Consider the following 23,832-nt stretch of genomic DNA (forward strand, 5'->3'; position numbering starts at 1 on the left):
AAAATTCCTGGCTCCCAAATGCCAGGCTATGACCAGGGAGTCTGAGCAACCTATTTGGACATACCATGGCGTTATCATTTCCAAATATCTAACATCAATATCCGGGTTAATTGCCATTAACCAAACATTGAACTGGACCAGCTAAATAATATTTTGGCTGCAAGAGCAAATTGGAGGCTGGATGTTCTGTAGATACTCATCTCCTGTTTCACCAAAGACAGCTATCATTGACAAAGCACAAATTAGGAGTTGTGATAGAATGTTGTCCACTTGCCTTGTTAAGTACAGCTCCATAAATACTTGGGATGTTTGACACTATCCAAGGCAAAGCTGCCTGTCCATTTGAAATCCACTACTTGAGCCAGTCTTTCCCTCGACCATTGGTGCTGACATGTGTCCCATCTAACAGATGCAAGTCAACAAAGCTTCGTCAGTAGCACCTTCTAAGCCCTCAACCTCAACCACCCAGAAGGATAATAGCAGCAGGTTTATGAGAATACCACTGTCTGCACGTTCCCCTCAAAGTCACAGATTTTCTTTCTTTGGAAAGATCATGTCATTCCTTCGTCATGACTGGCCAATATTGTATGCAACTCCCTATTCAGTAGTACTGTAGTTCTCTTGACAGGGAGGCGGTGGCCTAGCAGTGTTAATGCTGGACTGTTAATCCAAAGACCCAGGTAATGTTCTGGGGAGCTGGTTTCGAAATGAAACATGCCCAAAATGGAGGAATTTCATTATCCCACTGAATACAGAATTCATCAGCAAATGAGAACTGACACTCCCTTCCACCCAGTAGTCCTGTTTAAAACAAGGCAAAGCTCTGTTAATGAGGGCTGTGATTGTAATGGTTATTTTAGATATCACTTTTCAATCCATTTATCTTTCTTATGATAATGTTTTCCCAATACCTTCCCATATGAATGCTCCTGTTCTAGCAACTGACACAATACCAAATCTGTCACATCAGTATCATATATTTACTTGGGACATGAAGTCAGACTATTGGTCAGTTCGGACTTTTCATGTGATGTAACTGTCTGAACCGTTTTGGAAAGATTTTCTGTATCACTCCCTGACCGGTTGATCAATTCTGCAGACCTTTTGGCTTGGTGGTCCGTTGGGTGTTTACTAATGTGGAAGCAAATTGGCTGTCCCATAGAAGGCTGATTACTGACACTGAATTGATTGTATTTTGATATATTCCCATGTAAATATCCAGAAGGGCAATAATGTGCTTGTTTTAACAGGTTAGGAATTTGTGCTACATGGTGACGCGGAGAGAGAAAATGAAACAATCAGTCTGTAGACTTCAGGAGCAAATATTTCACCATCAGACCAAACTGATAGAAGAAGATCTACATCGAGGTAAGGCTTTGCTGAATTCAAGTAGTTTTGTTTTATATGAATCCTCTTTTCTCAGCTGACAGCCTCTCCGTTGGCCTCAAACTTTATGGATATTTGGTTATAATGTTATAGACAGAAAACAGCTGCTCATCATACAAACGGTCTGCTTTTATTTCCATTTAGTCAAATACTTTTGAAGTGTAATCACTTAATATTTAGGCAAACACAGCATCTAATTTCCACATATCAAGGCTCCACAAATAGTTTGTCACCTTACAATGATCAGGATAACCCGCAAGAATACAAATTCAAGAGGAAAACCAACATTTAAACTGCATGAGAGTGCTAATCGTTTGGCAAGTGGGCATGGATTGATAATGGCACTGCCATGGGGAAAATGTTTATTTTCAACAGCACTCAAAATAATTTTCATTGCGCCTTGTCCCTGACATTTTTGTTCTACGATTTGACTGAGATTAAAGCATTGAAATCCAAATGGGAGTATATCAAACTGTTGAAATATGATTTAATGGAATGTCCCATTATCAATGTGGTGAGGTGAAAATTTCAAACAAGTGAACATTATATGCTAACAACCTGTGCCAGTAAAGAACCAAATCCGAATGCACAGCTTCTTTGAGTGAACATTCACAATATATATATAGGGCATAATCTCAAAGGAAGGAATGTGTACAGTGTAACATGAAATGAGAGTAATTGGAAAAGATTGGGCAGAATTTTAGCTTGAATTTCAGTGTCATTTCTTAATTTGAAATGAAATATTCCTCTCAGTATTTCATCCTAAAATTTATTCACTGGTGACTCCCTTGCTATTTTTATGTAACAGTGGATAAATAAAGCTTGCATTTCTATAACAGTAAGTTGTTCCCACAAGATCAATTATTTTTAAAGTACAATCCAAGTATATGTTGCAGCTATTTCCCTGTAGCTACATCCTATAAGTTGCATGAAACTATTTAGTTGATTTGTTTCAGTGGTATTAGCTGAGTAATGAACGTTGTCTGTGACCCCAGGAGAATCTCTGCTTTTCTTCAAAAATATGTGCTGAGATGTAGATGAGCAGAGAGAATTAAGGGTCCAAGAATAGAAACCTTTGAAAACTAAATGGTGGATTTACAAAAAAATTAAAGACTAATGGAATCCTGGATAACTCAATAGAGACTGGTATAAAAAGAGTTGGAAGTTATGTTTCAACAGAGAGCCATCAATTGAGATCCCCATCTGGAATCTATCCTGAGCGCCCTTCCAGAGGGACGATATGATGGCCTTGAATTGGGTGCAACCCACAGACTCACAGAAGTGTGATAGCAGAGAGGAGGCCATTTGGTCCTTCATGTCTGCACCAGCTTTCCAAACAAGCACTGTGACTAAGTGCCATTCTCTTGTCTTTTCCCTTGTGTCTGTTTAAATAACCATCCAACACCCTTTTTCTCGATGGAACCTGCCTTCAGCACAGTACATTCCAGATTTACCAAAATGGTATTACAGCTATAGGATTAAATTATCAGGACAAGTTGCACAGACCTGTAGTCCCATAGATATAGAACATTAACGTGTGAGCTAAGTGTTTAAATAGCTCCAATGTTTTAATGGGGTAAATAGGGAAAATCTATTTCCCCTCATAGAATAACCCGAAACAAGGGTGCATCATGTGGACAAAAAATACTCTTAAGGAGTGATGCCAGGAAGCACGTCTTTCCACAATGAACATCTAGAAGTTATCTCCACAATCCTACTGGGGTTAAAAAAAAATGCATGCTGAACCAAGACTGACTGAAACTTTCAAAATAAAGGTTGTTAGTTGGGGTATTGCCCGTTAGTAAAACAAGAAATGTAGCTGAAATTAAGATATATAGATCAGTCAGGACTAATTGAATATTGTAGTGGACAAGCATGAAGAGCTGAATGGCCTCTTCTCTGTTCATTGGGATTGATCCTATCCTCCAGAACAGACAGAGGTTTATGTCTCATAAGGAGAACTGTGTCCCTGGCAATCCTGCAGGTAGCTCAATGTTGCAATGGACTGTAATCTTCGCTTCTGAGCTCAAACCTTGATTGCTCAATATTCTGATTAGTTAAACATAAATAAACAAATTTAACAGCTGAAAATATGTTGCTGGAAAAGTGCAGCAGGTCAGGCAGCATCCAAGGAGCAGGAGAATCGACGTTTCGGGCATGAGTCCTTCTTCAGGAATGAGGAAAGTGTGCCAAGCAGGCTAAGATAAAAGATAGGGAGGAGGGACTTGGGGGAGGGGCGTTGGTAATGTGATAGGTGGAAGGAGGTTAAGGTGAGGGTGATAAGGTGAGGGTGATAGGCTGGAGTGGGGGTGGGGGCGAAGAGGTCAGGAAGAAGATTGCAGGTTAGGAAGGTGGTGCTGAGTTCAAGGGTTGGGACTGAGACAAGGTGGTGGGAGGGGAAATGAGGAAACTGGAGAAATCTGAGTTCATCCCTTGTGGTTGGAGGGTTCCTAGGCGGAAGATGAGGCGCTCTTCCTCCAGCTGTCGTGTTGTTACACATTTTCAGCTCTGATCTCCAGCATCTGCAGCCCTCACTTTCTCCCAAACAAATTTAACAGGTTGTTTATCTCATTGCAATATTTTGGACATTGTTAGAAATTTGTTAGCCAATAGAATTTTTGCACACAACATGAAGGTGCACAGCATTTTGAGCCATCTTGATGTTATATTTATACCAAAATAGAACAAAATAACTGGTAGTTTAAATGTAGCAATAACTTTAGTTGTGAAGAGGCTCAAGCCAGCTTCATTTGTTCAGACATTCTTTATCACGAGCTCATTTTAACAGTGGGATAACAAGTTGTTTCTTATGTTATATATTTACTTCTCTGCTGGTATTTCAGATATAAGTCACCCCCTTTGTCTGTTGTCTTGTTTTAGGTAGTCTGTTGTTCACAAACAGTCATTTGCTGCTTTTCCTTTATTTGTTCAGTTGGGCACAACTGGCAAGGTCAGCATTTATGACCCATCGTTAAACCCTACTTCCCTCAGGACGTCATTCTGCCTGAGAACTGAGACAGTAACTTTCAACTCTCAGAATGCATGCATACATTGCAGTCAACCTCCATTCTTATCCTCTTAATTTCCACACTACGGCAACAACTTGCATTATTTAAGTTTTTGGAGAATGATTCTACGAAGAGGTACAGGACCATCATGAAACCAAATTTAACACCAAACTGGATATGATATAAGTACTAGGTAAAAACAATGACTGCAGATGCTGGAATGGAGTCGTGCTGGAAAAGCACAGCAGTTAAGGCAGCATCCGAGGAGCAGGAAAGTCGACTTTTCGGGCAAAAGCCCTTCATCAGGAATACAGGCAGAGTGCCTGAAGGATGGAGAGATAAATGAGAGGAGGGTGGGGATGGGGAGAAATTAGCATAGAGTACAATACGTGAGTGGGGGAGGGGATGAAGGTGATAGGTCAGGGAGGAGTGGGGGGAAAGGTAGCAAAGAGTGCAGTGGGTGGATGGGCATGGGATGAAGGTGATAGATCAGAGAGGAGGGTGGGGTGGATAGGTGGAAACAAAGCTAGGCAGGTAGGACAAGTCATGGGGACAGTGCTGAGCTGGAAGTTTGGAACTGGGGTGAGGTGGGGGAAGGGGAAATGAGGAAACTGGTGAAGTCCACATTGATGCCCTGGGGTTGAAATGTTCCGAGGCGGAAGATAAGGCATTCTTCCTCCAGGCCTCCATGTCCTCAGCTAAGTGGGAGGGGGATTTGAAATGTTGGGCCACAGGGCTGTATGGTTGATTGGTGCGGGTGTCCCGGAGATGTTCCCTAAAGCGCTCTGCTAGGTGGCGTCCAGTCTCCCCAATGTAGAGGAGACTGCATCGGGAGTAACGGATACAATAAATGATATTGGTGGATGTGCAGGTAAAACTTTGATGGATGTGGAAGGCTCCTTTAGGGCCTTGGATGGAGGTGAGGGAGGAGGTGTGGGCACAGGTTTTGCAATTCCTGCGGTGGCAGGGGAAGGTGCCAGGATCGGAGGGTGGCTTGTTGGGGGGCGTGGACCCAACCAGGTAGTCACAGAGGGAATGGTCTTTGCGGAATGCGGAAAGGGGTGGGGAGGGAAATATATCCCTGGTGGTGGGGTCCGTTTGGAGGTGGCGGAAATGTCGGCGGATGATGCAGTTTATGCGAAGGTTGGTAGGGTGAAAGGTGAGCACCAGGGGGTTCTGACCTTCTTACGGTTGGAGGGGTGGGGTCTGAGGGCGGAGGTGCGGGATGTAGACGAGATGCCTCGTTAACCACATGGGAAGAGAAATTGCGGTCTCTAAAGAAGGAAGCTATCTGGTGTGTTCTGTGGTGGTATGAGTACACCTGCCTAAAGTTTAGACAGAGGGGTATGTTTTAAAGAAGGTCTTAAAAGAGGACAGAGAGAGAGGGGGAAAAGTAAATTCAGGAAGGAACTGCTGAGCGGAGGTCTGCTCAGTACAGAGTAGAGATGGAAACTGGGACCAAACTGGACAGTTCAGGCTGAAATATTAGTAGGCACATTTACGGCTCTTTAAGTTTTGAGGGCCCCATATCTAAGGAAAGATATACTGGTATTGGAGGCAGTCAAGTGAAGGTTCACTCAGCTGACAGCAGATATAGAGGGACTGTTTTATTAGAAAAGGTTGAGGAGGTTGGGCCTATAATCATTGGAGTTTAGAAGACTGAGAGGCAACCTTATTGAAACATAAAAGATTCTTCAGGGACTTGACAGGGTAGGTGAAGGAAGGTTGTCTCCCCGGTGGCAGAATTGAGAACAGAAACAATAATCTCAGAATAAGGGGTTACCCATTTAAGATAGAGGTCTGGAGGAATTTCTTCTCTGAGTTGGTAGTGAGTCTAGTATTCTTTACCACAGAGGGCTGTCAAATTATATTGGGTCATTAATTATATTGAAGGCTGAAATAGACTCTTAATCAGTGAGGCAATCAAAGGTTATAGAGAAATGGCAAGAAAATGGAGTTAAGGATTATCAGGTCAGCCATGATTGCATTGAATAGCAGAGGAGACTTGATGGGTTGAATGGCCTACATCTACTCTGATATCTTAGAGTCTTAGATGCATTTCCAGATTTTAGAGAACTTTTATTAGTTTGTGGTTGAAAAGGTAAAACACTACAGTTAGTTACAGTGCAGCTCTGATAGCGGTAAAATCCAGCGTCTCAAAACAAAACACAAACATCCTTTCTCACATTACTATAGCGCACTCAGACTGTATTCAGGGAATTCCCCTGACATTTGCTTAAGTTAAATTTCTGCACCTGGGTTGTTTTTTTTTTAAGTTCCCATAACATTTTGAGTCCTTTCTGGAACAGTTAATGACAGCATCAAGACTATACTGACCTTTTCAGTTCTTGTTGTTCAGACTTGCCTTTAGAATTACTTGAAATGCTCTTGTACACAGAAGACAATTAGACATACACCCAAACTGACCAGATGTACTCCAGTTAAATATCAAAGAAGGATCAGCTACATTGAGTAAAGTTGCTGACTATCATCAAAGAAGAAAAGCCATAAGATGAGAAAAGTTGTATTTATATTGTACTTTTAATGACCATTGGACTCTTCAAAACACTTTACAGCCAGTAAAGTACTTCTGAGGGGGATCACCACAGTAAAATAGAGCCTCATGTTAATCACTAATCTGAAAGATGACTCGTCTGACTGTACAGCACTCCCTTAATGCTGCACCACAGTCTTAGCCCTGATTTTTTTTATTATTATTATGTGCACTTGAGTCCTGGCAGAAGATTTGAACCCAAAACCTTGTGACTCAGAGACAAAAAATGCTAACCGCTGGCTCAAAAGCAATTGTGAAATGCTTAATAGTTGACAAACTACACCGAGCACTCTCCGTAACTGCAGAGCATGTTACTCAGATTGATAAATGAAGGGGTGCCCCCAACTGTAACCACAAGTTTCAACTTCCTTGCAACCAAAGTCATTTAGAAAAATGGAATAGAACTACTTGAGTGGGCAGTGAGATGGCAAGTGCTGGGACAGCAACTTTAAGCTTGCTATTGGACACCAAGTTATATCTGATTCGCATAGTTGTAACATAACTCAATGTTTTCCTGTTACCTTGTCACTCTGATAGCCAACTGTTCCTTGGCTGAACAATTTTGTTCTTTTTAAAGTTAATTGTCAGTGTTTGGGGAAGAATTTTCCTTGGTGTCCTTTCCTCAGTTTCATTTCTTTTTGGAAAAGATAGGAGATAAACATGAAATATTCACAACTCAGTTTTCAATAGCCAAACATTTTCTTCCTCTTCACTGCTAACCCCTATCCCTCCAAGCAGGAGGAACTAGACCAGTAGCTCATTTGAAGAAGCGAAGGTATAAAGAAGAAATTTTTAAAGATCCCTTTAGATTTAATTTGCATGTGGTTTGGCTTGCATTTCCAGTGGTCTGTGATACTCTTGTCAGGTCAAGTGAGGTGACTTTCATAATTTAATTACAGAGACAGCAGGTAGATTGCACACCACCAAATTACAAAGTGCTAAATGTAAAAGCAGTTTAGTTTAACACAGCTGCATTCTGAATTGAGCTTCAAATGATAGCTGAAGATATTTTTAATATCAGCAAATGGGATAGCAGACATCAAGTTCTGCAACGCTGTATGAAGTTGACAAATGGTGACAGCCATGCTAAAGAACCTGTACCTGATTAAATGTCACAAGATTATTGATTTGTATTGTACACGTGATTCATCAGAGAACAGTCTGCATTGTGTATTGCCATAGTTGGTGTATGTTACATTAAGCAATGATAATAGACAGATTAATAAAACTGGACAGGATTTTAACCTCGTCATGTTACCAAACAAACCTGAGTGAAGAACTTTCTCTTGAGGAATACACGGTGTCTACGTCTTGACAGAACATTTTTTTGAGGAAGCTCTATTCTGTGTAGCAGGTGCTCTGTTGCTTTTCAAGCAATATCTCCTTTGATAGTAATATTGTTTGCAGGTTCAAGGATCATTCTTGAAGATGTTTAGTGATAAGCAGCAATGATCAGTGACATTAGATGGGATTTCCCCAAAATTTGGACAAGTGTCAATTTCAGGACGTTTCATGGAGGGTTCTCTCTCCCAGTTTGAATGAGACTTCTTCCACTGTTTTAAAGTATTTACCTCATTGAATTGACACCATGATGTCACTCACATGCTGTCTTTCACCTGGCAGAGGCAGAGGGAATGCAGGTGCTGGGACCTTATTGTGTTCGCACTGCTAGCACTATGTTTAAACCCCAGCTGTGTACCAGTTCAAAACCAGAAATAGGCCTACACAAATCCTCACGGTGTGTGGGGATCTCCAACACATATAGCTGAGAGGCACATTACCACTGTGGTTTACAAAAGGAACCTGGAGGTTGTTGGGTGGGATGGTAGAGAGGAGGGCCTCTGGATTGCTAGAGACTGTGGCACCAGCCACTGCCAACCACTTCAGATCAGCAGCAATCTATCCTGGTCCATCCATGTCGATGTTACTGTCAAGAAAGCACACAGTGTCTCTACTTCCTCATAAGCCTAAGGCAATTTGGCGTGACAACAACAACAACTGGCAATTTTTCTAGATGCACCATAGAAAGCATCCTGTCCACATGTATCAAAACTTGGTACATCAACATCTTTGCCCAAGAGTGCAAGAAATTACAAAGAGCTGTGAACATAGCCCAGTCCATAACACAAACCAGCCTTCCATCTATTGATTATGTCTATACTTCCCACTGCCTGGCGAAAGCAGCTCATGTAATCAGTAGCCTCTCCCACTGCTCTATTATACTCTCTTCCACCCTCTTCCATTGGGCAGAAGTTTGAAAACACGTGTCACAGATTCCGAACAGCTTCTTCCCCATTATTATCAGACTTCTGAACAGATTCTCTGATATTAGAGTTGATCTTTCTCTGTAGCTGTAACACTATACTCTGCATTCTGTTCTATTACCCTGATGTACTTAGGTAAGGAATGATTGTCTGGTTAGCACACAAAACAATACATATCAACATATCCTGAAATATGTGACAATTATAAATCAAATCAAATCCAACTTGGGTCACTGCCATTTCCATGCTCCAGAGGAATACCCAGCAGTACAGGAAGGTTAATGACCTTCTGTACTCTGCAAGGGTAATTGTCACCATCATCTCTTTACTACTCCACCAGCTCCTCCTTTACGCTGAAGAGGAAGACACAGATCCCTCAGAGGAATAATCAGAAAGGCTGCTTTCTGCACCCTCCAGCAGCTCAGGTAGCCAGTGGTTCTTTTGTGAAGTTAGAGTTGGGAGACATCCCAGGTGACTGCACTTACAGGTATTTTGGAGACAAGGCATCTGCTCAGGCCTCTAAGCAAGGGAAGACCCCATAGTGTCATTAAGAGCTTTGTGTGAATGCTCAATCTGGCACAGGCGCAGCAGGCAGGTTTGTCAAAGGCACTTGAAAAGCTGGATCACAGGTTGGAGGAGTCCCACCAATATGAGCTGTACTGTGCTGGCTTCGCATTTATGTCCCTGGCCGTCTGCATGGACAGACCAGTAGTTGCCCTGGAGAGTGATGTCCGACAGAATGCTCAACGGCTGTTGGAGGCGTATGCAGACCCACATTCCATTACTCAGCACCAATGGCAAGGCAGCAGGAGACCTTCCTCACAAGAAGACAGAACAATACCATCAGGAAGTGGGACGCTACCACATACATAGCCCAAGAGGTTTCACCTCAGGACAGTGCAGCGATACATAGCTCCACCACCTCCACTTTGCTTGTGACCCTCAGTTTGAAGTGGAGGAAGGTGAATCTGTATTTGAGGAGAAAGTGCAGATGCTGGAGATCAGAGCTGAAAATGTGTTGCTGGAAAAGCGCAGCAGGTCAGGCAGCATCCAAGGAACAGGAGAATTGACGTTTCGGGCATAAGCCCTTCTTCAGGATTCCTGAAGAAGGGCTTATGCCCGAAACGTCAAACCTGTATTTGACCCAGGTTACTCTGAGCACATCTGAATGTTTGGGTCAAAAACACCTCTGGGGTTGTCTGCGTAATGCCCCCAAAACCAGCAGGCTTCACAATAGGGCAGCCTCCCTTCATCCCAGCTGTGGAACTCAGGATGGCATCTAGACTTAGTGGAAGAGAAAGTTAACCGTAATGCTTTCTGACATCTTAATGGCACTTTTTACCTGCACCCCTCACATCACCCAAGAGAGGCACCCCCCGCACTACAATTCAGACCATAGGACGTGGACATTGCTGGCTGGCTAGCATTTTATTGCCAGTCCATATGTTATGAAAGTCTTGCAGTCCAATGTCTGAGGAAAGCAACTCTGGGCCCCTGTACAGCCTTTGAGACCTTGGAACACGCTTGTGAATTGTGGACCGCAAGAGTCAATTTATAGGTCATTTGTCAATACTTGTGCTTCACGAAGATAATGAGGATTAATTTGTAATCGTCAGTGTTAAGGTCAAGCTTGCTTGTGCCCAGGATTTGTAATCAATATGTTTGTCACTGCATGAGGCAGACATACTGAATTTTGTGACTACAAATGTATTCAGCCTGTAATGTCTAAGTGCCTGATTAATGAATTTGTCCCTTGAAGAGCCTTACAGCACTTGCAAATCCACAGCTCAAGTCCTCAGACAGAAATAAAACACTTACTCCTTTCCCCTTGGATGTGTTGGCAGCCATTTTCTCATTTCCATGGCACATTTGTGATTCAGATGAGAACAGAAGGGAACACAGCGATGAGTACAGAGTACATTGCAGGCTTAATATGTTAATCTAGCGACCCCCCCCTTAAACCTTCATGTTCCTTTCTTCCCTGCATCAATTCATCGAGAGGCTTGAGCCTCCCTCGGTCCCTTTCCATCTCCCACTTTCCCTCATGAGTCACAGCCCTACAAATGAGCTATGCTAAACGTTGTTATGGTCTGCCACATTCTGTTGAAGCTAGGGTAGTAGTCCATCAGTCATGCTCACCCCACTCCATGATGAAAACTCTTTTACCCTACTTCCACTCTGACATATTGCATTGACCCTCCCTTCAGAATTATTATCCCCTTTGCATCCCAGTATGCTATCTCCAAAATCCACATTTGACTTCCCCATCACTGTTGTGATAAAGACAGATAACTCCCCTTGATTTTCACTGAGCAGACCCCAGGACCGACTGTGACCCACCATCTTTACAATATACATGCTATGGCACTCGTCTGATCACATCAAGCAGCTGACTGGCTGTGTCCAAGCTCTTGGATTAAGACTTAACTATGCCTTTGACTGACTGTAGTGGCAGCCCCTGTGTCACCATAGTCCTTCTTGATTGAACAAGGGACTGCACCCTTAGACTTTGAGACATGGCCATATGGTCGAAACATATGCAGTGAGCTTATCGCATAAGCTGCTGGCACATGAAGTAGGCATGATATTGATGTAGCACATTGCTGAACAGTAACATGTCCATTCCCTTGACTGTTCTTTGCAGACTAACATGGCAAACTGCCTGGTTTTCTGTCTGTGTGAAAAAACAAATAAGATAGAGAAACATTGTGAGCCTGTAAGTTCTGAATGAAGCAGTAATCCACATGAAGGCACGGCAGTGCATGAGCTGTGCTTATCAATTGTGGGCTCAAAGAGAGTAAGTGTTGAGAAAGCAAGCTAACAGCACAGAAGTGCACTCTGTTCCAATGCATGAGATAGCTGGCTGTACCTGTATGCAAAGCTGCCCAGCAACAACATTGCAACGTAAGGTCCGACATGCTCAAATGTGTCGTGCTAAAATAGTGAACTTTATTTTAAGTGAGTCCAAGATGTGCCATGATCATGTGGTGAGACTGGTGCTTTGCTGATGCCAAGCTCCATGGAAGGAGGGTGCAGGAAACCACTGCCCTGACATGCTGGCAAATGCTGACCAAGATGGTGACCCTTGGAAGATGTCCTTAAGCTCCAAACCCAAGTAAATGGGGAAGCAATGGCCTACTGGTGTTATCACTGGATTGTTAATTCAGAGACCCCCAGGTGATGTTGTAGGGACAAAGGTTCGAATCCTGCCACAACAGATAGTGGAATTTGAATTCACTGAAAATCTGGGATTAAGAGTCTAAATGATGGCAATGAAAATCCCATCATTCGCTCATGCCATCCTTAATCTGGTCTATATGTGAGTCGATACCCACAGCAATGTGGTTGATGATTAAATGCCCTCTGGGCAATTGGGATGGGCAATAACTGCCCATTCTGTGAATGAATAAAAAAAGTCTCCTCTGTCTTTCATGTTGAGAATTGGCACTGACTATCTTCCCTCCACTGCTTATGGAAAATAACAATTTTCGTAGAAATAGGGTTCAGTTAGGTAATAATGAGACATCAGTGCATGCAAATAGGCCCCTCACCACTGACTGGTAAGATTTACATTTCGGCTATTGAAGTCATTAGGGGAAAATCCGATATCTTTTCTCAACACCAAGAATCTAATATTTCCATTCTCGCCGTGTTTTCCCAACTGACTTGCATGTGTCATTCAGGAGCTGGGAAAATCTATTATCCCAATAAGCCTTGATTATTGGGTGGCGAATGACTCTAAAACAAATGGATATTTTGCCTTTTTGTTGCCAGTGACATTGTGATTGTCTTAAATGGTGCACTTGACTCCACAGAAAATAAAATTAGGAGTAAACGAATAGGTATGAAAGAACTTGCATTAATGTGATGTCTTTCACAAGTTCAAGATGTTCCTGGTTCCTTTTGAAGTTATTATTGCAATGTTGCTTACCAGTAGCGCACAGAGTAATTCCAAAACAGCAATTAGAAAAGTGGCCAGATGACTTGTTATACTGATGTTGGGTGCCAGCACACCAGGCACATTCCCCTTCCTCTTCTGTGAGATACTGTTGAGAATAGGACCGGCACAGTGGCTCACAGTGGCACAGTGGACCCGGGTTTGATTCCACGTTCCCCTTGTGTCTGTGTGAGGATCCAGTTTCCTCCCACAGTTGAAAGATGTGCAGGCTAGGTGGATTGGCCATGCTAAATTGCCCCAGAATGTCCAGGGATGTGCACGCTGAGGTAAGGGGGCTGAGTATGGGTGGGATGCTCTTTGGATGGTCATTGTGGATTCAATAGGCTGAATAGTCTGCTTCCACACTGTAGGGATTCTATAATATTTCTATTATTTCTTTGTGCTGGGGCATTATTTAATTCTACTTGGAGATGGCAAATAAGTCCTCAGTTTAGCAGCTCATCCAAAAGACAGCCCACCACTGAAAGTCAGCCTAGATTATGTGCTTAAGTCAATTGATTGGAACTTGAACCTACAATTTTCTGACTCAGATAAGAGTGCTACCACTGACATGAGGTTGTGAATACTGCTTAAGCTATCCTTTGTGAATGTGTGAGTGTCTAGTGTTTTTCCCGCTGAAAGCAATAATATTAGAATACTGAGAGGCCTGGATAGAGTGGATATGGAGAAGGTAGAAGAGACTAGGACCAAGGCCACAACCTCAAAATGAAGGGACGACCCTTTAGGACTGAGATGAGGAGGAATTTCTTCAGCCAGAAGATGGTTAATATGTGGAACTAATTGCCACAAAGGCCATCGAGCCCACATCCATAAGACAGAGATAAATAGATTTGGAAGGGGAGCAAGGGTTACAGGGAGAAAGCAGGAGAATGAAGTTCAGACACATATCAATCACGATCAAAGCAGACTCAATGAGCCAAGTAGCCTTAATATGCTTCTCTATCTAATGCCTATTAATGAACCAGATATATCGTGTAGAGGAGAGATTGCTGAATTAAAAATCTCTGCTGTGTTGAAATGGGAGTCCTTGCTTAGCTGGACTGTTTAACTGCATGTTGCTGAAAGCATTGAATGCACTGACTCCAGCTTTGTGTTGTTGTTGTTGTTGTGTACATGCCAGATCATAACTGGAAAATTTTGGATGATGTCAGTTACTTCCTGTACAATTCCAGTTGTACATTTTGTTACAAGGGGTTGAGGCTAATTGCACTGGGTGACGTGGGGCCATCTAATCTCATTCTGTGTGGGTGTTTGTTATTTTAAAGTTTGCTTTATCAGCGTTTTGAACTCCATGTAGTGGACACCAGGCAGTTTGATAGTGTTTCTAGCTCACAAGGAAGGCCAACCACACACTAATCAATCTGGTGAGTGAAGTCAGAATGATGTGAAATAGCTTGTTGTGCAATTCTCTGCTTGCAACTTAAGAATACGTGATAAATTAGACTTGTGTTAACCATCAGTTTTTTTTGTGTGAACTAACCTCTGCAGGCAGTGATGTGAATGAGCAGCAGGGAGGTTAGATTTTAGGTATTGTGCCATTGACTGGCAGGAAAAAGGAGGTATCTTGCTGGCTGTGTGTTGGTGTGAAAGAGGATGTTTTGTATGTAATGCTAGGCCACCTCAATGGCTGCGTAATGATTGACAATAAGTAGACAGCAGCAGAGAGGGCTAGAGAAAGGAGACCTTCAAGTCAAAACAGCACCTCATTGAAGGGAAGCCAGTTTGCGAAATTGCTTTCAGAATGCATAAAATGAGGTCCTTGCAGCAACTGGGAATCAGAAAGCTTTTCCTACAGCAGGCAAATTAAATTAAATATTCATCTTCAGCTAAGTAAATTTTGGTGCTTCACCATGAAAAAGGTTTAAAAACAAGAAATAAATCCGGGCTTCCCTTGTAGTGTTCTGTCATTTGGGATAAAAGTATCATTAATGGATACCAAGTAACTGCTGATTTTTGTTAGATGGATTATCTTTCTCAAAGGACTGTCAACTTTAGCAGGTCTGGTGATTTCAAAAAAAAGTGATTATACATACTGGATCTTCAGAGACGTAATTGGCTACCCTCTGAAGTGGCCTAGCTAACCATATAATTTCACTGAAACCTCTATGTAAGTGGTCACTATGGGAGTACCTTCATTGCAACAATTGCAGCAGCTCAGGAAGGTGGTTCACCATCACTACTTCAACAGTAAGTATGGATGGGCAATAAATACTCCTTTACTGGCGAGGCCATGTCCAGTGAATGGATAATAATTGACAAAAAGAACTTCATCAGTGACAGCAAATCTTTAAGCTGCGCCAACAAAAAGGATAAGGGCAGCAGACGCACAGAAACATAAGAACCTGTTCCCCTCCAAACCACACATCACTTTGAATTGGAACTATATGACTATTACTGTGGTTCTGTTCGCCGAGCTGGAAGTTTTTGTTGCAAACATTTCGTCCCCTGTCTAGGTGACATCCTCAGTGCTTGGGAGCCTCCTGTGAAGCGCTTCTGTGGTGTTACCTCCGGCATTTATAGTGGCCTATCCCTTCCGCTTCCGGTTGTCAGTTTCAGCTGTTCGCTGTAGTGGCGATGTTCAGAGATGTTCTTGACAAGAACATACGTCAAGGACTGCATAAAACACTATATTGGGTCCAGGTCTATGTGTTTGTTGATGGAGTTTGTGGATGAGTGCCAAGCTTCTAGGAATTCCCTGGCTGTTCTTTGTTTGGCTTGCCCTATAATGGTAGTGTTGTCCAAGTCAAATTCATGTTGCTTGTCGTCTGCGTGTGTGGCTACTAGGGATAGCTGGTCGTGTCGTTTCGTGGCTAGTTGATGTTCGTGGATGCGAATCGTTAGCTGTCTTCCTGTTTGTCCTATATAGTGTTTTGTGCAGTCCTTGCATGGGATTTTGTACACTACGTTAGTTTTGCTTGTGCTGGGTATCGGGTCCTTCGTTTTGGTGAATTGTTGTCTGAGGGTGGCTGTTGGTTTGTGTGCTGTTATAAGTCCTAGTGGTCGCAGTAGTCTGGCTGTCATTTCAGAGATGTTCTTGACAAGAACATACGTCAAGGACTGCATAAAACACTATATAGGGCAAACAGGAAGACAGCTAACGATCCGCATCCACGAACATCAACTAGCCACGAAACGACACGACCAGCTATCCCTAGTAGCCACACACGCAGACGACAAGCAACATGAATTTGACTTGGACAACACTACCATTATAGGGCAAGCGAAACCAAGAACAGCCAGGGAATTCCTAGAAGCTTGGCACTCATCCACAAACTCCATCAACAAACACATAGACCTGGACCCAATATACCGGCCACTGCAGCGGACAGCTGAAACTGACAACCGGAAGCGGCAGGGACAGGCCACTATAAATGCCGGAGGAAACACCACAGAAGCGCTTCACAGGAGGCTCCCAAGCACTGAGGATGTCACCTAGACAGGAGACGAAACGTTTGCAACAAAAACTTCCAGCTCGGCGAACAGAACCATAGCAAATAGCACCCGAGCTACAAATCTTCTCACAAACTTTATATGACTATTAGTTCACTGAAACTAGGTAAAAATCCTTGAGCTCCCTTCTTAACAACATTGCGACAGTGATTCAAGAATTCCACTCAGCAGCACCTTCTCAATGGCAGTTAAGGATGGGCAGCAAATGATGGTAGGTAGACCTGGAAAAGTTCATTATCTGCCTGTGTCAGTGTCAAATTATCCCCAAATATCCAAATGTCCTATTAGGAAATGATCAAATTTAAAGCAGGTTTGAATGAGCACAAACACTTAGGACCCAAAGAAATGCCAAATCCACACCATCATTGTCATCATCAGCAAATGTTTATTTATTTAGTTTCTTTTGTGACTAGAGATCAATTTAAGGTTAATTTTGCAGTCACTTACAGTAAAATATAAAACTACAAAAAAAATCAGAGCAGAGCAGAACAAGGTGTTGCACCAAAACAAATGGATAATTTGTTCACAACGACAGCATCAAAAAGAAACATAGAAAAAGTAAGATATTAAGTTTAAATTCACCAGAATATTTCATGACATTTATGTTTCACTGCATTTGACCTCATGAATATGTATGAGGTACTGCAGGTGGAAATCTCAGTCTGCTGGGACCTATTGTTTGAGTGCTGCAGAGTTCATTTGGGGTCCAAAGTGGGTCTGCTGTGTGTGGTACAGTTCTGCCATGAATTGTGTCATGTGCCGGATTAGTGAAGGCATTAACGAGTCCAAGTACAATCCTCTAAGTTGTAGACATACAGCAGACAGACAATGACATAAATCAGCATGCAATGCTCAATTGACACTAGCATGGCCAAATTGAAGCTGGAGTCTCAAGTCAATTTTTTCCTATTAACTTCACACAGCTAATGCAAACATGAAACAGCATGAAGGACCCCCTCACCATTGCTATTGAAAGTGATTGTCAACTACTTACAGAATAGTTACTGGTTGAATTTGTCTGGCTGTTGGTACAATTTGTATATGTTCAATGCTTTCCATAGCAACTTGGCAACGTTTTACAGTGAGTAAAGCAGTAAAGGCACTGGCCTTTTTGTTGTCTTCAAGTCTTCATTTGCATCATCGTACCCCAGTAGTTTCTACTTGGCATCCATGATGGGGAGGTTAAGCAGAAGAAGCTGCTGGAAGAAGAGAAGGGCTCTCATGAGGCCATATCTCCAGAAGGACAGGGAGAAAATCAGTTAGACGATTGATTGCAAGAGTGTTGTAACCCTCTGGAAGTTCCATTCCATACTGGAGTCCAGAGCCAAGATGAGAGCAGTCAGAGCTTCCCTTGCAGCATTCAGATGCTGGTTGAAAGCTGATTAAGTAACAGTGAAAATTGAGGAACAGGCTATTAGAAATAATCAGGAGAAAGTGGGGCCTGCAGATGCTGGAGATCAGAGTCAAAAAGTGTGGTGCCGGAAAAGCACAACAGGTCAGCAGCATCCGAGGAGCAGGAGAGTCAATGTTTCAGGCATAAGTCTTTCATCATGATGCTGCCCGACCTGCTGTGCTTTTCCAGCACCGCATTTTTCGACTCTGACTTTCCAGCATCTGCAGTTCTCAATTTTTTCTATTAATCAAGTGACCAAGGTAATGATCTGGATATCTGGGTTCAAATCCCATCTTGGCAGGTGGTGGATTTTGAATTCCATAATTATCCCTAGGGGGCTGTTGTGGCACAGTGGTAGGGTTCAAGTCCCATCTGCTCCAGAAGCATGTAATCACATCGCTAAGCAAGTTGATTAGAACTTTCTTTTTAAAGCTAATTAAAAGCCAGCACTGCTGACCATGGAAACCATAGCAAAGATGGGTTGATTACAAGCACCCACATTCCATGAAAGAATAAAATGGACAGAAATCTGATATAACTAATCTTCACCCATATTTCTCATTGATTACAGTTACCTTAGCATTTGTATATGATAAACAAGGTGTCACCATGGACATCGGTTTTTTAATGTGGTTGTTTATGTCTGCTGTTCTAATCTTTGACCCTGCATACAGTAAACTACTTTAGTTTATGCCATGTGATTAGCTGACAGCAGTGAATAGAGTTCAAGAGGGAAAAGAAAAAGTTCTTTAATGGCTCTTGAATGCACATTGTATTCAGAACAAAGTAAATGAAACACAGCGCACTAGAGGTTAATGGGCATGATCTTGTAGCCATTGTGATAAGGAAATTAAAACTGGGAACATAATATTCAGGGTTTCTAACTTTTCAAAAGGGCAGCTAAGAAAGGTAGGATGGTGGGATAGTTTTAATACAGTATGGACTAAGTACCATAGCAAGAAATTATCTTGCATTGGAACATTCAGAATCCATATTGGGGAAGGTAAGAAGTAACAGAGGAAGAAGGCACTTGTAGATAGAGGCTCCAGGCTTCCCCATCAATAGTTATATGGTTAGACAAGAATAAATGAGGAGTTATTGAGGGCATGTAGAAAAAGCAATACTTTAATCATGAATGACTTTAATCTTCATTAAGACTGGGAAAGTCTTATTGGCAGAAGTGGCCACAGGGGAGAATTCATAGACAATATTTGGGGCATTTTCTGAGAGCAACATGTTATAGGTCCAACCAGAGATCCAGTAATGTGTAATGAGGCAGGTTTAATAAATGATCTTAGTAAGAAGTCTCCCAAGAAACAGTGACCCCCATCAGGGTAGAATTTAACATTCAGTTTGAGAGGGAGAAATGTGGGTCAGAAACGACTGTATTAAGCTTAATTAAGAATAACATCTCTATGACTCTATGACTGGGAAAGGTGTGTAGCAACATGATTGAGAGATAATGGCAGGAGTTAAGAAAATTGTTCAAATAGCCCAGTAAGAAAGAAGGATTCTAGGAAAAGGTTAGCTGCCTTGGTTAAACAGTTAAGTTATAGGTAGCATCAAGTTGAAAGATAAAAACATAACATATGGAAAAGATTAGTGGTAAGGCAGAGGATTGGGAAAGTTTTAAAAATCAGCAGAAAATAACCAAATAAAATATTAAGAGGGAGAAGATAAACTTTAAGGTTAAATCTGCAGGTAATTTCAAGATGGACAACAAGAGCTTCTTTAAAGTATATAAAAAGGGAGATAAGGCCAAAGTCAAAAAGTATGGCACTGGAAAAGGACAACAGGTCAGGCAGCATCCACGGAACAGGAGAGTCGACATTTTGGGCATAAGCTCTTCATCAGGAATTTAACAAAGTGAACATTGACCCTTTAGAGTATGAGGTTGGGTGAATAATAATGGGATAATAGAAAATGACAGAGGAGTTGAATAAATACTTCACAGTAGAAGATGCTACCAGCATTCTGAAATTACTAAATAATCAAGGGACAAAAGGAGGAGAGGAAATAAACACAATTCCTATCACGAGAGAAAAAGGAAACTAATGTGACTAAGGACTGAAAAGACCCCAGGACATGATTGGAAGCATCCTAGATATGAAAACAAGTAGCTACAGGCACAGTGGATGCACTGGCAGTGATATTTAGAGATTCCTTAGATTCTGGAAATGTTCCATTGGTTTGGAGAAATACCAGTGTGACACCATTATTTAAAAAGGGAAAGATGTACAAAGCAGATAATGTGGGCTGTTTAGCTTATCGTCTGTTATTGGGGAAAAGGTGTTTCTTATAAAGGATGTAGTAGCAGAGCATTTAGAAATACCTAATAATCAGAGTCAGCATAAACTGTTTAGCAAGGTTAGATCACATGGAATACAGGGAGAGTTGGCCATTTGAATACAAAATTGGCTTGATGGCAGGAGACAGAGTGGTGGTGGAAGTTCACGTTTTGGACTGGAGGCCTGTGACCAGTGGTGTTCCACAAGAATTGGTGCAGGTCCACTGCTTTTTGTCATTTACCTAAATGATTTGGATGTGAATATACGAGGTTATGGTACCAAAATTGGTGAAGTAGTGGACAGTAAAGAAGGTTACCTTAGAGTGCAAGAGGACCTTGACCAGATGGGCCAATATGTGGCAGTTGGAGTTTAATTTAGATAAATGTGAGGTGTTGCATTTTGGAAAGGCAAATCACGGCAGGACTTATATACTTAATGGTAAGGTTCTGGGGAGTGTTGCTGAACAGAGACCTTGAAGTGTCGGTTCATAATTCCTTGAAAGTGGATTTGCAGGTAAACTGGGTAGTGAAGGCAATGTTTGGTATGTGTGCATACCTTTATTGGTCAGTGCATTGAGTATAGAAGTTGGGATGTCATGTTGTGGCTGCACAAAACTTTGGTTAGGCCACTTTTAGAATACTGCATTCAATTCTGGTCTCCCTGATATAGGAAATGTGTTGTGAAACTTGAAAGGTTCAGAAAGGATTTTCAAGGATGTTGCCAGGGTTGGAAGGTTTGAGTAGCGGGAGAGGCATAATAGGTTAGGGCTATTTTCCCTGGAGTGTCAGAGGCTGAGGAGCGACCTTATAGAGGTTTATAAAATCATAAGGGACATGGATAGGGTAAACAGACAATGTCTTTTTCCCAGGGTAGGGGAGCCCAAAGCTAGAGGGGAGAGGTTTAAGATGTGAAGGAAAAGATTTAAAAGGGATCTAAGGGGCAATCTTTTCAAGGTGGTACAATTACAGCATTTAAAAGGCATCTGGATGGGTATATGAATAGGAGGCATTTCGAGGGATATGGGCCAAATGCTAGCAAATGGAACTAAATTAATTTAGGATGTCTGGTTGGCATGGATGAGTTGGACCAAAGGGTCTGTTTCTGTGCTGTACATCTGTATAACTCTATGACTGTTGGCCTTTATTTTTAAAGGAAATGGAGTATAAAATTGGGGACATTGTACTGAAAATAGGCAAGGCATTAGTTAGACCCCACCTGGAATACTATGAACTGTTTTGGTCCCCTTTTCTAACAAAAGTTATACTAGCCGTCCAGAGAAGGTCCACTCAGTTGATCTCGGAAATGGAGGGTCTGTCATATGAATAGGTGAGACTTGTATTCAGTGGACTTTAGAAGAATGAGAAGTAACATTATTAAAACATGTGAAATTCTTAAGAGACTTGACAGGGTAGGTGTGGAGATGGAGACCTGAGAGTGTTAAGGACCAGAGGGCATAATCTCAGAGCAAGGGGCACTTAATTCAGATCAAGATGAGGAGGAATTTCTCCTCAGAAAATAGTGAATATCTGGAATTTATTACTGCACAGGCTACGTCATTAAGTATATTTAAGGCTGAAGTAAACAGATTTTTAATCAGTAAAGGAATCAAAGATTATAGGGAGAATGGGAGGAAAATGGAATTGAGAATTATCAGATTGGCCATGATCTTATCGAATGGCGGGACAGACATCATGAGCTGAATGGACATCTCTGCCCATATGTCTTATGGGTCCACAGGTCCTACTGAACAATGATATTCATACTATAAAGAAAAAAATACAAGAGTAGAATTTCTGATTGATTCGACTTGATAACAGGTAATTAGTTGGAAATATGGGAAAAGACTTATTACACCACATGTCATTTTATTTAGCACCTTGTCCAATTTTCCAGTTGTCTTTTCATGAGTCACTAGAATAGCTCGCCAGTTTCCCAGTTCCATCTTTTAATGAGTCTCTAGTGACATAATTTAGCCACCAATGCAATTACAGGAGAAAAGCATTGAATCGCAAACCTTATTTGTATACAATAGGCATTCTGTGTTGCTTTGTGCTGTACTGTAAATTAAAATGCATTTGAAGATACCTTATTGATTTGTGCTTTTTGAACCTAGTTTTCCAGCTTTCTGTACTTTTTTTTATCAGTTTTCCTCTCACCACTTAGTCACTGACGAGGTTTTACATTAAATACAATCTAGCACAAGGCATAAAATAGACCATAAGAAAGTCTACAAGTAGGTAGGCAGGTTGTTTAGTTAAAATGAATGCTGCTCCATTAAAAGCAATGACAGGTGAATTTATATTGGGGGACATAGAACAGACAGCGAATCTAAATGATTACATTGTGTCCTATGTCACTAAGGAAGCTTCAAGAAAGCTCCTAGAATCAGAGATCCAAGTGACTCAGGAGAATAAGGAATTCAAGGAAATTAATATTAAAACGATTGTATTATACTAGAGAAATTAGTTTTGGGCTGCAAGTTGATAAGCCCCTTGGAAGGATATAGCTGTTGAGATAGTCAATACATTGGTAACCATCTTCTAAAATACCATAGATTGTGGCATGATTCATGCAGATTGAAAGCTTCCAAATGTCACTCCTCTTTTTAAGAAAGTAGCAAGCAAGAAACAGAGAATTACAGGTCCATCAGCTTTATATCTATTGTGAGGAAATTCCTGGAATCTATCATAAAAAACATGATTTTAAAAAAAGCTCGGGCATAATCCGCATGGATTTGTGAATGGAAAATCGTGTTTGACAGACTTGTTGGGGTTCTTTGATTATTTTATTAATAAAATTGATAAAGGGAAGTCAGTAGATGTAGTATTTTTGTGTTTGAAAAGGCTTTTGATAAGGTTCCCCCCACAGTAGATTGGTTAGCAAAATTAAAGTGCATGGTACATGGAATAATGAGTTGGCATGGATTAATGATTGACTAACAGACCGAAAACAGAGAGAAGGAATGAACGGGTCTTCCTCTTGTTCGCAGACTTGACTAGTGGGAGCACTGTAAGGATCAGTACTTGAGCTCAAGCTACTCACAATATATATCTTTGATTTTGAACATGGCAACAGAATGTAATATTTCTGTATTTGCAGATGATTCAATGATAAGTGCGAATGTGGTATGAAAGAGGAAGGTTCACCAGATTTGTTCCATGATAGCAGGACTGACCTATGAAAATATCGGTCCATTTTACTTTTCTGTATTTTTGAATGTGTACTAAAATGAGAAAAGAACCGTTTTAAAGATAAAAGATTGTGAAAAAGATTACAGCACTCTTTAAAAGCAGATTACCAACACTCATTGTAAGTGCTTTTTACATTGCTGTTTGTTCAAGCAGCAGGGGGCCTGTTAACAAGCTGGGGTCAGGTGATATGTACGAAGGGAGATTCGGACGACAACAAGTAGCTGATTAGTCTGTGAAGTGATGACTAGTTGTCGATGGCAAAGGCCTTCCTACTGCCACAACTTGTGATTGGCTCCCAGACAGCTGAACAGCTTGTGGGTGTGGATTAGATAGCCAGAAG

The 23,832-nt window shown here is 41.7% G+C and overlaps 1 protein-coding gene across 8 annotated transcripts in view; it reads left to right on the forward strand.

Annotated features, from left to right (window-relative positions):
* Nucleotides 1–23,832, forward strand: part of jade2 (jade family PHD finger 2) — a 207,523-nt gene that overhangs the window by 147,119 nt on the left and 36,572 nt on the right. For all 8 annotated transcript variants that reach the window (XM_087995275.1, XM_087995282.1, XM_087995276.1 and 5 more), the window contains one exon: nucleotides 1,251–1,368. In XM_087995275.1, coding sequence (XP_087851401.1) covers nucleotides 1,251–1,368 — 118 coding nt within the window. The remainder of the gene's footprint in view (nucleotides 1–1,250; nucleotides 1,369–23,832) is intronic.

This window comes from Chiloscyllium plagiosum, unplaced genomic scaffold (assembly GCF_037043375.1).
Source record: "Chiloscyllium plagiosum isolate Xiang-an unplaced genomic scaffold, Cpla_swu_hap1 HiC_scaffold_16, whole genome shotgun sequence".
Classification (NCBI taxonomy): Eukaryota; Metazoa; Chordata; class Chondrichthyes; order Orectolobiformes; family Hemiscylliidae; genus Chiloscyllium; species Chiloscyllium plagiosum.